Below are 15,000 nucleotides of genomic sequence, written 5' to 3'. Positions count from 1 at the left end.
TGTTTATCACAATAAGTTTCGGTTTTGTTTTCTCGTCGCTGATTGGCCTGACATTTTGGTAACACTTTACTTTACAGTATCGACATGAGTGACATTACACTGTCATGACACATGAAACCTAACCTCTAACCCTAATCCTAACTTCTAACCCTAATCCTAACCCTAACTCTAACCCTAACCCTAATCCTAACCCTAACTTGTTATGACAAAAACCGAATGTCACTTAATAACAGAAGCGTTATGTCATAAACGTTTATGACTTGATTATGACTCGTTCATGACAGTGTCATGTCACTCATGTCGATACTGTCAAGCGTTACACTGTGAAGTGTAACCAACATTTTTCTTGTCTGAGGGAAAGGGTTATAAACTATGGTGTTCCAGACTAGATCTCCCTGAAAGAAGATCTAGGTGGGCGAGCCAGGGCTAGGTCTTACGACCTCACATACAGTAACTGTTTTTTCCACTTCAACTGCTAATAAAATATAAGTTAATACAATGCTGATGTACTGTAATCCTAAGTATTCAAAATACGTATTCAAAATACTCACTTTGAGTAATCTATCGGAATACGTTACAAAATACATTTTAATGCATGTATTCAGTCATCTGTAGTGGAATACATTTTAAAAGTAACCTTCACAACACTGAGAGTATGTGTGAGGTTGCACACATTCTTATCTGTGAGCCTAGAGGAGAGATTGACCAGGGGGTTGAAGATAAACAGAAAAAGCTTTGAAGGGGACAGGTGTGATACTTATCACAGGTCAGCAAACACGTCACACCACGTCCTCAGACCGACACTAAGCAGTGGTCTGATTTTATAAAAGATGAAAAAACACTTTAGTCTGTCGGTGAGATAGACGAAGAAATAAGAAGGACTCATGAAAGACTTGAACCAGGCGTAAATGTCAAAAAGAAGTCTTTCAAATGTACACATTATTATATACATTTAAAATAGAATCAACAACACTTACACATTATTTAATTTGACATGAATGTGGAAATGATGGGTGTCAGTTACAGATAGTTGACTAGACAGTGGAGGTCAAGGCATGTAGTTTACAAAGGTTCAGAGATAATAACATCTATCAACAACACTAAATACACAATGCTGAATTTCATTGGTACTGGCTGGGAGTCTATCACATGACTGTGACCCACTTCCTGTGTCTCTATTGTCCAGCTGCTGACGGCTCACGAGCAGCTGAATGCCCAATGGAAGTGGGACGGAAGAGAAGGGGTTTGCATGAAGCGTACTGGGTGGTGTTTTTTGTCACTGATATAAGAAAATTCACATCTATCCTCCAAGACAGGACTGGGGTGTCTCTCTTACGCACCCTTATTTGTCTCTGTCCTGACCTCTGCGAAACGTCCGCAAACACCTGTCAAGATGACATACGCAGCCTGGCAACCAGTGAATCTCTAACCCTGATCCCAACGCCCCCCCACATCACCCGCCCCAGGCTTCCTTATCTTTACGACCCCTGGCTCCTGGCTCTACAGACCTGAACGAGGCCCCTCTTTGCTCACTTAACTCCCTGGCGCTTGTGAGTCTTGCCCCCCGCCAGCTACCCAGCAATGTCTCACTTCCTCTGCGGGGGCTTATAAAAGTGTGGAATTTACAGCATCTAACCCTGAGTTTATCGCACACCCATCTATATGTCTTTTTAGCTGTTTTAGGGTCAGCAAGGTTCTGTGGATGGGGGTGGGCACTTCATTTGACTGACAGCTGAACAGGCCAATGGGGACTGGCGCAGAGAAGTGTCCAGAACCAATTTTTAATCGTGATGGACAAAGTATTTAGATTAACAAGCTAAACATTACTGAGTCATTTCGTTTTTTGCATGTCTCCGTAATGGTGGTAGTACTACTGGTAAGCAGTTGTCCAGTCACATGTTGAAACCTCAAGTGCTCTCTTTCACACAGTCAACACTGCAGTCGGTCAGGTGATTAGTAGCTTGACAAATTAAGGCTGACGAAGCAGGACTAAGCCAAGTGGAACACACAAAAAAAAACTCCCAGAGGACTATAAGCATTCCAGCTTCACCAAACGTGCTGAAAGATGGGCCGGCCTTGTGGAGCAGCAGTGTCACAGGATCACCTTACAGCTCAGGCCAGAGACGGAGACGGGATGATCTGAGGGGAACTAGCAGCACCTCCACCCAGGGTGTGAGGGGAGGGGGCTGATACCTTCGCTCACTGACTGGACATAATCTGGGCAAAAACCATCCCCCTTGTAAATCCACCGACTCTTGTGGATTAATGGTAGTTGTTGCCAAATCATGAAGTGCTGATTAATGATAATAATTTGTGGTAGTTGTTGCTTAATCATGAACTGCTGATTAATGATAATAATTTGTGGTAGTTGTTGCCTAATTGTGAACTGACGATTGATGATAATTTGTGGTAGTTGTTGCCTAATGGTGAACTAAGGAGGTAGCTGGTAGGCCAACCTTCTTGATCTTTTCAAACACCACTCCACCCCATAGCAACCTCCAACACTACCCCGCCCCACCCCATAGCAACCTTCAACACTACCCCACCCCACCCCCATGTCCATTTTCAGTCTCCCGCCCCAAGAGGACTTCTGAGTAGCCTCTTATTCATCATAGTGCCTTCCCTCCTTTAATCTTCATCCCTACACACCCCACCCCACCCGACCCCGTCCACCAGCGGCCAACAAAGGGACCACGCCCCTGATCGGCATGGCCACGGTTGCCGTGGGAAGCTCTGCTTCAGCAGACCTGCACGATGATGGCCCGTCTGGGTCTCTCCTCAGTGGAGCTCGGACAGAGGGGCCCTCCAGCTCCTGCTGGGCTTCTCTGTGGAAGACCCTTACAGCCTGACAGCAGCTTTAATGACATGGGATGGAGGATGTGTGTGTGTGTGTGTGTGTGTGTGTGTGTGTGGGGATGGAGGAAGGGGCGAGGGAGGGGTGTCATGAATGACCCTGCGCATGAAGCACTTAGAGAAGGGATATAGAATATATATGAAATTCAAAAAGCACCACAGGGGTATGTGGTGATTATGGTTCATGTATAGTCAAGGAAAGATGTGAGATAGTGAGGTGTGTGTGTGTGTGTGTGTGTGTGTGTGTGTGTGTGTGTGTGTGTGTGTGTGTGTGTGTGTGTGGGTGTTTGTGTGTGTGTGTGCGTGGCAGGGGGGATTCAGGACAAAAACCTCAGACGTGAAGAGACCATGTAGACCACCACTGTATGTAATCAGGGCACGGTAATGGATTTTTCTGACCGGCTTCAACCAGGTATACGGTGCAGGCACAAAACGCACCCACAGGCAACACCTGTTGTCCGTGGGCAGTGCACAGACCCTTTGTGTGTCTGTGTTCCACCGTTCTCCTCTGAAGATGGATCAGAGCTGCCCGCTCCAAAGCCCTCTGTTTGAGGCCACGGCTGGCTACTTCACAGAGACCAGGGGGAAAAAAGTATCCCAGAGTCCAGCTGCTTTTGAAAGGTCTGGGCTGTTACGACAATAATGAATAGACGGGAGTTGGAATGAGGCCAGGGCTGAGAAAGCTCTCACACACAGCTGGTCAGAGGGATGTTTCAAACTCCCTGAAGTTTTTTTTTTTTTTCATTTGGAACCGGTTATTTTTCCAACATTTGTTCAGCCTCATTCAACACTTTCAAAAATAAGCATGCCACCACCACATCACAACATTTTTACAAACCTGCTTCTTCCTAATTAACTTTAGATTGTACTCAGGATGAGCGATAAGCTAGAATTCTATGCATTATCTTCAAAGGAGATTCAACTCGAGATTACGAAAAATTTGCAGTGTCATTTGTTATAGACACAGACACACAGATCTCATGTTACGTGCATGCATTCTGCATTTTCAGCATCATATTTCTCCTGGGTGTTTCAAAGACAGTATATAGGCAGAGGTGGGCACAAATACATCAAAAACTATTTTGTTACAAACTACAAATACTGGCTCATAAAATATAACAAAATAAAATACAAAATACTGATGTGAAAAATGTATTTCATTAAAATACAAGTAATTAGTAATTTGAAAATACAAAAATACACTCACAATAATCATGGTATACCAACTTTTAAAAGAAACTACAAGGCATATTATTGAAAACATATCCCCAAGAGACATGCTATTTTCTGATTGGCTGGCAGAGGTCGAGTAATTCTGTATATTGGGGGTCCTATGAAGTAGATCTGGTAAAATAAATGAATAAGCGTCCCATATCAATAAACGACTGATGATTGAACTGACAACAAGCAGGCTTTGCAAAAGTGGAATCAACTGTAACAAAGCAAACTACTGGTGGAAAAACACACACCAACCAGTTTACTTTAAGACCAAATTAGCACTCTGGAAAAAAAAAAACTTGATCCAAGGAAACACACTGAGACGAAAGTAGCTGTTGAACTGTCAATACTACAAAGTGACACAGCCTGAATAACACCAATGCAACACTGAGCAGTAGAGTGAATGTATATTCTGCAGAATATTTAACCCAATTTAAGATCTGCGCAAAATCTGAGGCTGGAGCAGCTGATGTCTTGGCAAATCAATAAGGGATCTTACTTTGCTTAATTTTCTTGTTAACCAAATATATACATGAAGCTATGGTCACAACCCCAACAACTGTCCGCAACTACCATATTCTTCAGTCCGCAACTACCAAACAGCTATCAGCAAAACAAACATAAAAACCTGAGATATAAGCTAAGTAAAGAGCTGACTGACAGACTGCTAGTTAGTAAAAACCCTGAGTTTTGTCAAATAAATAGCTGATGGACAGACAAAATGTTTCTCTGACCACAAACACTTGTTAACTGAACTGCATTTCCCTTTTGTGCTAGAAATGCATGCCTATTGCCTACATACACTGTACATGACTCGCAACATAGGGGACAAACAGTATAACATCCTGTAAGTTGTCCCAATATCCAGAATTATTTACAGGTGCAAAAAACATATACACATACAGCAAACATCTCCTCACTATCCGCTAGCTGCCTGTTCCCTGAACACATTGTGAAAAAAACGCAGTCTCTGTAACAGCCCAGGCTCCACAAACGGCAACAAAAACAAACTGGTGCAGCCTGCATCACAAAACATAACAAACAGTGTTCCAGCCAATAACAGACAAGATGCACGTTTAGGAGAGTTTCAATTAGAGCTGAATATTGGGAATTGTCCAATGGATATCACCGGGCACCCTCCCTATTCTTATTGAGTAACCCCCTACGCAACAAGAAACAGCAAAGAAAAAAAAAACTTTAACCGACAAAACCAGGTTCACCAAGATTCTGGCCTTTGGCTCCCGGACTATGATAAGCATAGCTTATTGGCATGGCTATAGGTAGTATATTTAACTGAATTATGAAATTTTGGCTTAGCCTTTTTTAGAAAAAAATGACAGATTTTTCACAAGTATTTAAGTATGTGAAATACTCGAAATACAACCCCTCTACATATTTTCTTACAAAGTACATTTGATTTTTTCCAATCCTGCAAAATACAAATTACAAAATACTCTAAAGTAATTAAATATGTATTTAAAATACATATAATTAAAATAATGCCCATGTCTATATATAGGGCCTAACTGGCTTCAAGTCACACTGTGCCTGAGATCGCAGAGGTCAAGACAAGAAATAAAATGGCATTGTCAAGACAAGCGAGTCAAAGACGAGTCGAGATGAGTGAGTCAAAAGCAAAATGTTAGACAGTAGGAATGTTACGCTCTGCTGAAGTCAAATACAGAGGTGGCAGCGTAATGACGTGGTAGCGTAGTAACTCCCGAAGACCCAGCTCTTCAGAAAACATCTCCTCTCGTAGCACTACTTACAACTAGTCTTGCTGATCCTAGGACTTACCACCTCACTAGAACGGACACTCGACTGAAACAGCACTCACTGATGCACTTATTCTTATTGTACTCTACCTTTTTTAAATTGTCCTAGAATTGTTGAGAGAATTGCTTTAAAAAGCTTAAATGTGTCAGCCAAATGTAATGTAATGTTATGTAATGTGACGGACTGTCTAGCATGCAGTAGCCTGAAAAGTTTAGGTTCAATACCTGGTTTCCACCGTAGTGCCCTTGAGCAAGACACTTAACCCAGAGTTGCTCCGGGGACAATGGTAATATAATTGTAATAATTGATTGACATGTGTAAGTTGCTTTGGATAAAAGTGTCTTCTAAATAAATAAATGTAAACACAGGAAAGAAACTGACTAATGTTCTGCAGTGATGTTCTACCGGCTGGGACGGATTCACGCTGAGCCCACAGTGCAGTGCTCTACTGCAACTGGGGACAGGCCCCTCGCAAATAGATTGCATATCGAGAGTACTATACAAAGAGACACAGACAGACAGAAACACGGAAGACACAGACAAATGACTAGACATAGATAGAGGCCACACACACACACACACACACACACACACTTGGCATGAAAGAGAGATGTGCGTAACAGGGTTTCCACTCTAAGTCAAATGTAAAATTCCATGACTTTTCCCTGACTTTCCCTGACAAAAAAAATAAATTCCATGACCTACTATATAATAAATGGTACAATATACCGACCAAAGATTCCATAGCAGAGCGCAGAGCGTTCAAGAATCTTTTACTTTTTTAGAGTGGGGGATAAATAAATGGGCATTGAATAAACAAAGTTGGGCTAACCACAACTACTCACACAAGCAGTAAAGCTAATAACCAGATATACACCAATTCTGTGGGGGAAATATACACTTTACAGCATACAGCATTCATTTAGCAGACACTTTTATCCTGCTAAAATGAGGAATAACATTCACTCTACCGTGCTGAGGAGACCTTAGTGGAATCAATATTGCTATGACATTATACGTACTAGTCAAAGTGTAGAAGAAGAAGAAAGGGATAGAGGAAGAGAAGGGTAGAAGAGGGACGGGGGGAAGCGGGGGGAGGAGAGGAGGAAGGGCGCGAATGTTAGGTGTGTTAGGTTGTTAGAATTGAGACAGACACGCAGACAGAAAGACAGGCAGAGGGAGAGAAAACGAGACAGACATACACAAATAGACGGCCAGACACAGAACAAGGTGAAAACACACAGACAAACAGAGAGAGAGAGAGAGAGAGAGAGGAGGGTTGTTAGAGGGAGCAAGAGAGAGAGAGACATAAAGACAGAGAGAGGGAGGGAGGGAGAGGTGTTGTGAGAGAGCAAGGAGAAAGTAGACAGAGACAAAGAGAGAGAAAGAGAGGGAGAGAGAGAATGAAACAAAGAGACACAGAGAAGGAGAAGGAAGGAGAGAGAGAGCAAGAGAGAGAAAGACAAAGAGAGGAGAGGTAGAAACCCCCATCTGATTAAAAGGCTGAATGCAGTGTTGGCTTGCAGCCTCGGCCTGGCTGCAGAGAGCTCAGCACCAGCCTGCCTCCCCGGCCGTGACTCAGTTCCTAATGAAATGCCCTTCACTCACTCCTGCCTCAACGCACATCGATTGGCCTCTCCGTCTCCGCAACGGCCACGTTCAACTTCATCATGTCTAGTCAAGCCATCAAGCCCTGAAGTTCATCAAGCCCTGAAGTTCATCGAGCCCTGAAGTTCATCAAGTCTGAAGTTCATCGAGTCTGAAGTTCATCAAGTCTGAAGTTCATCGAGTCCGCATCTGAAAGTGGACTGTGGAGTTTGGTGCCAAATGCTGCCAAACTCCGAAACGCTTCTAGAGCTGAAACGAGGTTGGAATTCTAAATGGGCACAACTGTGGTCAGATTCGTTTCATACTCTGTGTGTCACATTTGTTGTTAGAGTATTTTCCGTGTGTATTCAGCAACAGCACTTAACTTCTTTAGAAAAAAAAAAAAAACACGAAGAACATAAACGTCACATGAACATGGTGTGTGTGCAGTGTGCATGAGCATAGCTGACGGCATAAAATTGTGTGTGTGGCTATTGGGAGCTCTATAGTGTGTGATTCAGGAGAGGAGGTGAGAGTTGGTTTGTTTGTGTGTCTTTGTCTTGCGTATATTTGTTTGTGACACACACACACACACAGACACAGACACACAGACACAGACACAGACACACACACACACACTACTGAGTTCCTAATGATGGTGTGGCAGAAGCATATCTCCGTACCCCCCACACACACAATCCCTCATCCCCTCTCTCTATTCCCCAATGCCACCCCACACACACATACACACATCGACTCACCCCCCAAGCACAAACACACTCGTACACACACACCCTTTCTTAGTCCTGTCCCAACCTGTAACCTGGCAGGTTAGTTGTGTGTGGAGGGATGAAGCATTCCTGGGATTCCGTGGGGTCAGGGGGCCCCTAACCGGCCAATAGGAACAGAGGAACAGAGCAGCCAGACTGCTGAGGGTCTCGAGCAGTCACACACACACACACACGCACACACACACACAGCACCCTGATCAAAGAGAAGGACAAAAGAGGGTGTGTATCTGTGTGTGTGTGGATATGTGTGTGTGTGTGTGCATGAATGCGGAGAGGAGGATATGTCCCCATGGTCTACCTGCATGTTCTTTATTAAAGCATGTGTTGTGCTTGTGTGTGTGTGCTTGAGTGTGTGTGTGTGTGCGTGTGTGTGTGTGCACATGAGTGTGGAGAAGAGGATATGTCCCCGTGGTCTACCTGTATGTTCTTTATTAAAGCATGTGTTGTGTCTTGACCTCCACATCCTTCACACACCAGCGCTTGATTCCCCCCCCACACACACACACCCCTCCTTGCTCTTCCTCATCACATTCATCATCCATCGTTAATCCTCTTAAAACATCCACTCCTCTTCCTCATCTTCCCTTCACACACTCTTTCCTACACGCTCTCCAGTCGTGGCCCTGTCATATAATCCTCCACGAGGCATTCCTGCTTGAACAGCCTGAGCAGTCTTTTAAACGAATGCTGTTTATACGTGTTTTGACTGGAAACGGCCATCCCTCGTGCATTTTTCACATACTCTCGTATGTGGTCTTAACTGTGGTCAAATCATGGGAAAAAACGCAATAAAGGATCGAGGCCTCTTTGCAGTGAGTTTGTGCAGACGCAACGGTTTCTTAGCCCACTAAACCCCAGAGAGGCGATCCGTGCGGAACTTAAGAACGTTGTTCTCCTCTCGTACTGAGTGGAGAGCCAATAAGGCTGATTCTGAAGTGGCAGACTCTCGCGTTTCGCAGGAAACGCACGAGTAAGTGGTAAAAAAACCGCGACAGGGTTCTGCGTACCATCAAAGCCAGGAGATGTGCGGCTGCGCGATTACAGAACCCACACATCACACACGAGTCTGCATAACTTCAAACCGACGCAATCCGAACTCACGCCTTGCTCTTTGTACCGCGAAACCATCTCCAGATTTGATGTCGCCACGTTCGGTCGAGTCCACATCTTTCTCATGTGTTTCCATGTCCCCCCTAATTAAGAGCGTCTAACTGCCTCCTCACCCCAAGGCAAAGCCACATTGGTCTCTGTGGATGTGTTTCTGGTTTGCCATATCTTAAAGCATCACTCCCACAGACTGTCTCGAGTCATTAAACATTCATCCAGGGAGCACCAGTGAGTGATGCAATCGATGTGTAAATGAAGAGAACTTAACCCCACTGTTTGAATTCTTAAGTGATACTATAGGCCAGTGCTCAAACTTTTTCAGACCAAGGACAACTTGACCAATAAACAAAAAACCTCACGGACCACCTAACTCCTTAAATATCCAGAAAACAAAAAACATAGGCCTACTTCGACAGTATATTACACAACCATTTTTATCAAGCCTTTGCACCTTGCTTGTTGATTTCCTTCTAACTAACCCTGTCTTGACAGTTTGATGCTTTAGTTTTGTTGCTAGGAAGCTATTCGTACTCCACATTCTCTTTCAAAGGTCAAGCTGATCATTTTTGACGTAAATTAAAAGTGTAAACTGGCGTAGCCGCACAGGCAACGTTGCAAAACTGCAGGACTCGTTAAACTCTGTCAGGACTCAGGACTATTAACAGTTCAAAATAACTGTAATATTATTTGAATTTACATAGTTGGTTCAATATTGCAAACGACTTATCTATGTGACTTGTCACTTTGCACAGGCAGTTTAAGAAACATTGCTAAACACAGAGATGTGTTAAAAACAACGCAAGTTGTGTTGTTGTGTTTTCAACACATTTGTTTTAAGAGTGTAGATCCTGAATGGCATTTGCAAGTATGAAAAACTACTATTTTCTTACACAGGCCAGGCGCTGAAAAAGGGACTTTGTTTTCACAAAGTAGCTCAAGCGAGCGAGCTGGAAAAACCCTTAACATGTTCTTTCAAAAACACAGGAAGGAGGTGTGTAATAATTATCAACAATTATCAACAACCTTTTCACCAGTCATATACTGTGCCTTTATTCAGCTGTCTGATAGACTGTACATTTAATCAGTAGAGCTTAAGAGAGACAGATAGAGCATCCCCACAGAACTGTTGGGGATCTGTGAGAGGGGGGGCAGGGGGCTTGGCTTTCATATTCTCTCACCCCAATCCCCTCACACACACACACTCAATTCCCACATCACTATAGTTACAGCCAACAAGTCGTGTGAGGTTTCTTTTGATGCATGGAGAAAAAGTCTCTCGTTAACAACTTGCGTCTTTCTCTGTGACTGTAGAGCTGTAAAATGCAGGGAATCCTAATTTGATTCAGACCTTCAAAACATGCTGACAGCAGGAATGTAAAATAAAAACTCAATGATGAGGCATTCCTGTGGGGTTAAACCCATTTGGTGGCACTCATCTGTGCTGCCACTGAGATCTAAATTCTCTGTAAAAAGAGGGTTCTCCTTGCTCATCCTCATAAGAAGAAAACCCCCATGATGTTCTAAAGAGTACTGTTGAAGATCTAGCACCCTTGAACATGCTTTATAAAGATCCTTATTAGAGGCTAAAATACAGCAAATACTTCTGCTCTTCTCTCTTTACTGTTCTCATCTTTGTTCCTCATTCTTTTCCTTGCATTCTTTTATTTTACTTTCTATTCTATTCTAACCCCCCCCCCCCCCCCTTCACACACACACACACACACACACACTTACTCTGGAGGGTCCCCTTAGCCATCTCTCACCCTCACCATGTGTCTCCTTCTCCGTCCATCTTTCTCTAAGGTTACGCAGACTGACCTGACGTCAGTCTCCCAGTGGAGTTAGCGTACGGCTGCTGTATCGACCCCTGGTCATCTGTGCCCTGATCAACTGACCCACTCTCTCTCACTCATCTCAAACAGACCCCTCTCATTAACACAGCGCTCAGAGCACACAGCTCTGATTTGACCCGACTTTGCCACATTTTATACTTATTTAATAATGATTTAATAATATATTATTATTATTTTGATTTATATTTCATATTTGATGGATCAAGTGAAGGATAATAAAGAGTAATATATCAGACTACAACACACTACAGACAGACACAACACGTTTCCCTGACAGATTTCATTAACACGGAAAGTGCAAAACAGTCCGATCATCAACACCACTTTCTCACATCAAAATTCAATCAATGGGATCTAAGTTGCTGGTGTGAAATAATATGTAGTAATATGCATTTATTCATTCTGACCAGGTCTGAACCAAAGATCTTAGAGCGGAGCAAGATAGCTTTGTTACACGTAGCGCTCTAGAATCTTTAATTGGATCCGAGCCAGAGAGTCTCCAAGCTACATCTTGTTTAATAGAACTGAACACTAAACGTGGCTTTTTGTTATGCATGTAGTGGAGCTTTCCTGATGTGGTATTTGGTTCAAAGCTGAACACCATTGCAGACACAAATTATACGTTGTCAGGGAGAGTTAGCTAAGCAAGCATAAGTAAAGGACCAGTGTTTAATTTCCTCATTCTTCCATTCATTCATTCATTCATGAAACCAACACAATGGATTCTCCACAGCAATGTTAATAAACCTCAGTGATGATTGTAAGGATCGTCGATGGTATATGGTTGGTCTGACTCTGGTGTCTAAACCACAGTGATATGTTGAGTATAAGCTGTCGAAATGCTGGTGTGTGCTTGCTTGTATTGTCCACAGCCTAAGAGATGGATTCTCCACAGCAATGTTAATAAACAGTGATGATTGTAAGGATCGTCGATGGTATATGGTTGGTCTGACTCTGGTGTCTAAACCACAGTGATATGTTGAGTATAAGCTGTCGAAATGCTGGTGTGTGCTTGCTTGTATTGTCCACAGTCTAAGAGGAAGAATGTCCGTCCCAACAAACGTCAGACTTTCTATTGACAAAACACTTTGACTTGTGACTTGTGTGAAACCTAACTAAATCAAATATTTCTACTGGTCCAAAGGACTACTTTCTGGCCACTGGTGTCTATGTTGTAGGCTACCTGTGTAATCAATGTCTTATGGAGTTATCAGGTGAACAATGCTTATGAATAGCATGAATATTCCATCACACTTTAAAGGTAAAATCCATGAATATAATCCTTTCAATTTGTCATTGAATCCAACAGTTTTCCCCATGCAGTCACGTTCCACGCAAACTTTTTGTTTGTACAATGTGTGCAGTCATAAAGACTCCCAGTGTTTGTGTACAAACGTGGCTCTTTCAAATGGGAAACAAACAAAACGTCTTGAACCGATCTGCACACTACTCCAGCCGATTAAAGAAAGGCATGGTTGCAATCCAATGCTGTTGATCTTAATGTCAACAACCTTTCACTTGAATCGAGGACTAAATGTGACCCCACTAGTCTGGTCAGTGCCACAGCATTAAGGTCATGTCCCTTTTTCCTTCCTCTCCCTAAAGTGACCAGCAGTGATTGGAGTCTTTTCCTCCTACACAACAAAGTAGCCTACAGACAAACAAACTGGCTGCTAGAATTTGCGTATGCCTTTGAAGTGACTTCAAATGCAAGAGGATGATCAAGTCCCATCTTAATTGGACACAGGAAATCCCAAATAAGGGAGGAGAGAGTGGGGGAGGACAAGCGAGAGAGAGTAGAGGAGGTAAGGAGGAAGCCATAATCTTAGATTGGTATGTGTGATCAGCATGACATTCTGAAATGACTGAAGGCTAATGACTATGTGTGCATCATACCGTGCTATACAGCTTATCCTATATACATTTCCTTTGTGTTACAAATACTATGCCATGTTAAATTGCTTTGTAAATAGAGGTGGAGGAAATTACAGACCAGCGCTCATTTAGACTCTCAGGGTAGGGTGGGCTAATTTAGTCGAGACTGAACAAGAGAACCGAGAACAAAACGCACCGTTAAAGTTAAGCTATGTACCCTATGCAGACTGTAAGCATTAAATACATAACATATTTCAATGTCCTCATAGTAAAATCATGCTTTAAAGAACCTGGATGCGTTATAGAGATGAAGAGTCTATATGAAGACGAAGAGAAAGGGGCTTTCCCCCTGGGGATATCACAACCACCACACCAGACAGCGTTTACCTGAGACATGACAGTGCATCTAAAGCCTATAGGCTATATTATAGCCTGCAGACGACGCAGATGGACCAGTTTGCCCATTCAAACTCGTGAGAGACTCCTTACTTCCCGCCCCGCTACAGATTACGCCTTAAGGGCACGTTTTCCCCTACATGTGGGTACAGCGCACACCACACCACACGGCCCACCTGTTTCACCTGGAGCTACAGGTAGACGAAAAGCCAAGCCCATTTTTTCGTGCACTTAACAGCCCAAGAAGCAGTTTTGGCTTGAAGTCTAAAACAACCCATTCAAACCGCAAATCGTCTGCTACCTAAAAGCAACAGGATTAAAAGACTTTCGTCTTGTTTTTATTTAGCTCTACACGCAGAGTTCTACTTCGCACAAGCTGCTATATCTCCCCAATGTAAATCTAAATTGGATGTATTAACCCAATCTGCACCTCAACGAGTGGTGGAACTGGTGCTATTGTGTCTAAATAAAAAACACACATATAACACGTTAAACGCAACCTCCGGGGGTAGCCTATGCTACAACAGCTGTTGCAAAAGTCCATTCTGCACCACTCCACGCCGAGAGCGTTTACTTAAAATGACTACAGAACAGGTAGGGGACGAACAGGTAGCATACAATTACTCTTACTTTGTGTCTTCCATAACTTATTTGGAATGATGACACAATTTTAGGTAGACCGCATATCTTGTCTTATGAAACACATTACATTAAACATGGTTACTGATGATAATGTTGATGATAATGTAAATATCGTGAGTCTGTGCGGTGTGTGCGTTATTTACTTACATGTATTGTTTGGATTTTTGCGTCTGCTTGTGTTGCGCGACGGAAAATCCAAATAAACTGTCTTTGGTTTTGCCTTCTTTGATTACAGGAAATCGAACATCAATGTTAAATCCGTAGCCTGTCTGAGTCGTAGAAAACAGTGCCAAAAAGCACAAGTGCAATGTACGTGTAGCCATGTTTATCCCTGTCTATGAAAAGAATTGCTCCTCATGCGATGCGGTCGAATAGGCTTTACTACATGCGCTCCATAGGGGGGAAATTACCCTCTCCTTTCACTCTCGCCAACAGAGAGTGTCTAGGTGTTCGTGTTTGTTCTTTCTCCCCCTCTCATCTCCTCCACACCCATTCCAGGCTTCTTCCAATGAGTCTGTGTGAATTCCAACCTGCTCCCCCAAAGAGTTTTTACCGCTCCTTCCGGGATGTACAACACGCATTAATATTCAATGACTTGACAGTGTTTCCACAGGAATATATGGCTAGCCACGGCAGTCCGATATAAAACAGGTCGCAACACTTTGAACGATTGGTTGCGTGAATTCTCTCTCTCTCAGCCCCTCTCTCCCTGCACAGACCCCTTGCGCGTGCACAAAGCCTAGGCACATACCCTGCAGTTCCACCTGTTGCGTTTTTTTCTCTTTGACGCAGTCAGTAGGCTACCACAAAATGATTCATATTTCAGTTTATATTAATTTTCATGCCACTGATTTACCTCATTCATCCAATCAAAAATCTCGTTTGAAATATATGTTTTACAC

General features: G+C 43.1%; 1 protein-coding gene across 3 annotated transcripts in view; it reads right to left on the bottom strand.

Moving 5' to 3' along the window:
* The window catches only part of itga3b (integrin, alpha 3b), a 74,540-nt gene that overhangs the window by 43,502 nt on the left and 16,038 nt on the right, over window positions 1-15,000 (bottom strand). Inside the window, exon 1 of one of the 3 annotated variants that reach the window (XM_048233810.1) lies at window positions 14,246-14,782. The exons of 1 other annotated variant lie outside the window; for it this stretch is intronic. In XM_048233810.1, coding sequence (XP_048089767.1) covers window positions 14,246-14,421 — 176 coding nt within the window. In that variant the 5' untranslated portion in view covers window positions 14,422-14,782. Of the gene's footprint in view, window positions 1-14,245; window positions 14,783-15,000 lie in introns of those variants that run through there. One more of the 3 variants, XM_048233811.1, reaches the window with a different exon arrangement.

Source organism: Alosa alosa, chromosome 22, assembly GCF_017589495.1.
Source record: "Alosa alosa isolate M-15738 ecotype Scorff River chromosome 22, AALO_Geno_1.1, whole genome shotgun sequence".
NCBI classification, from domain to species: domain Eukaryota; kingdom Metazoa; phylum Chordata; class Actinopteri; order Clupeiformes; family Clupeidae; genus Alosa; species Alosa alosa.
This window is presented reverse-complemented; position numbering and strand designations above follow the sequence as displayed.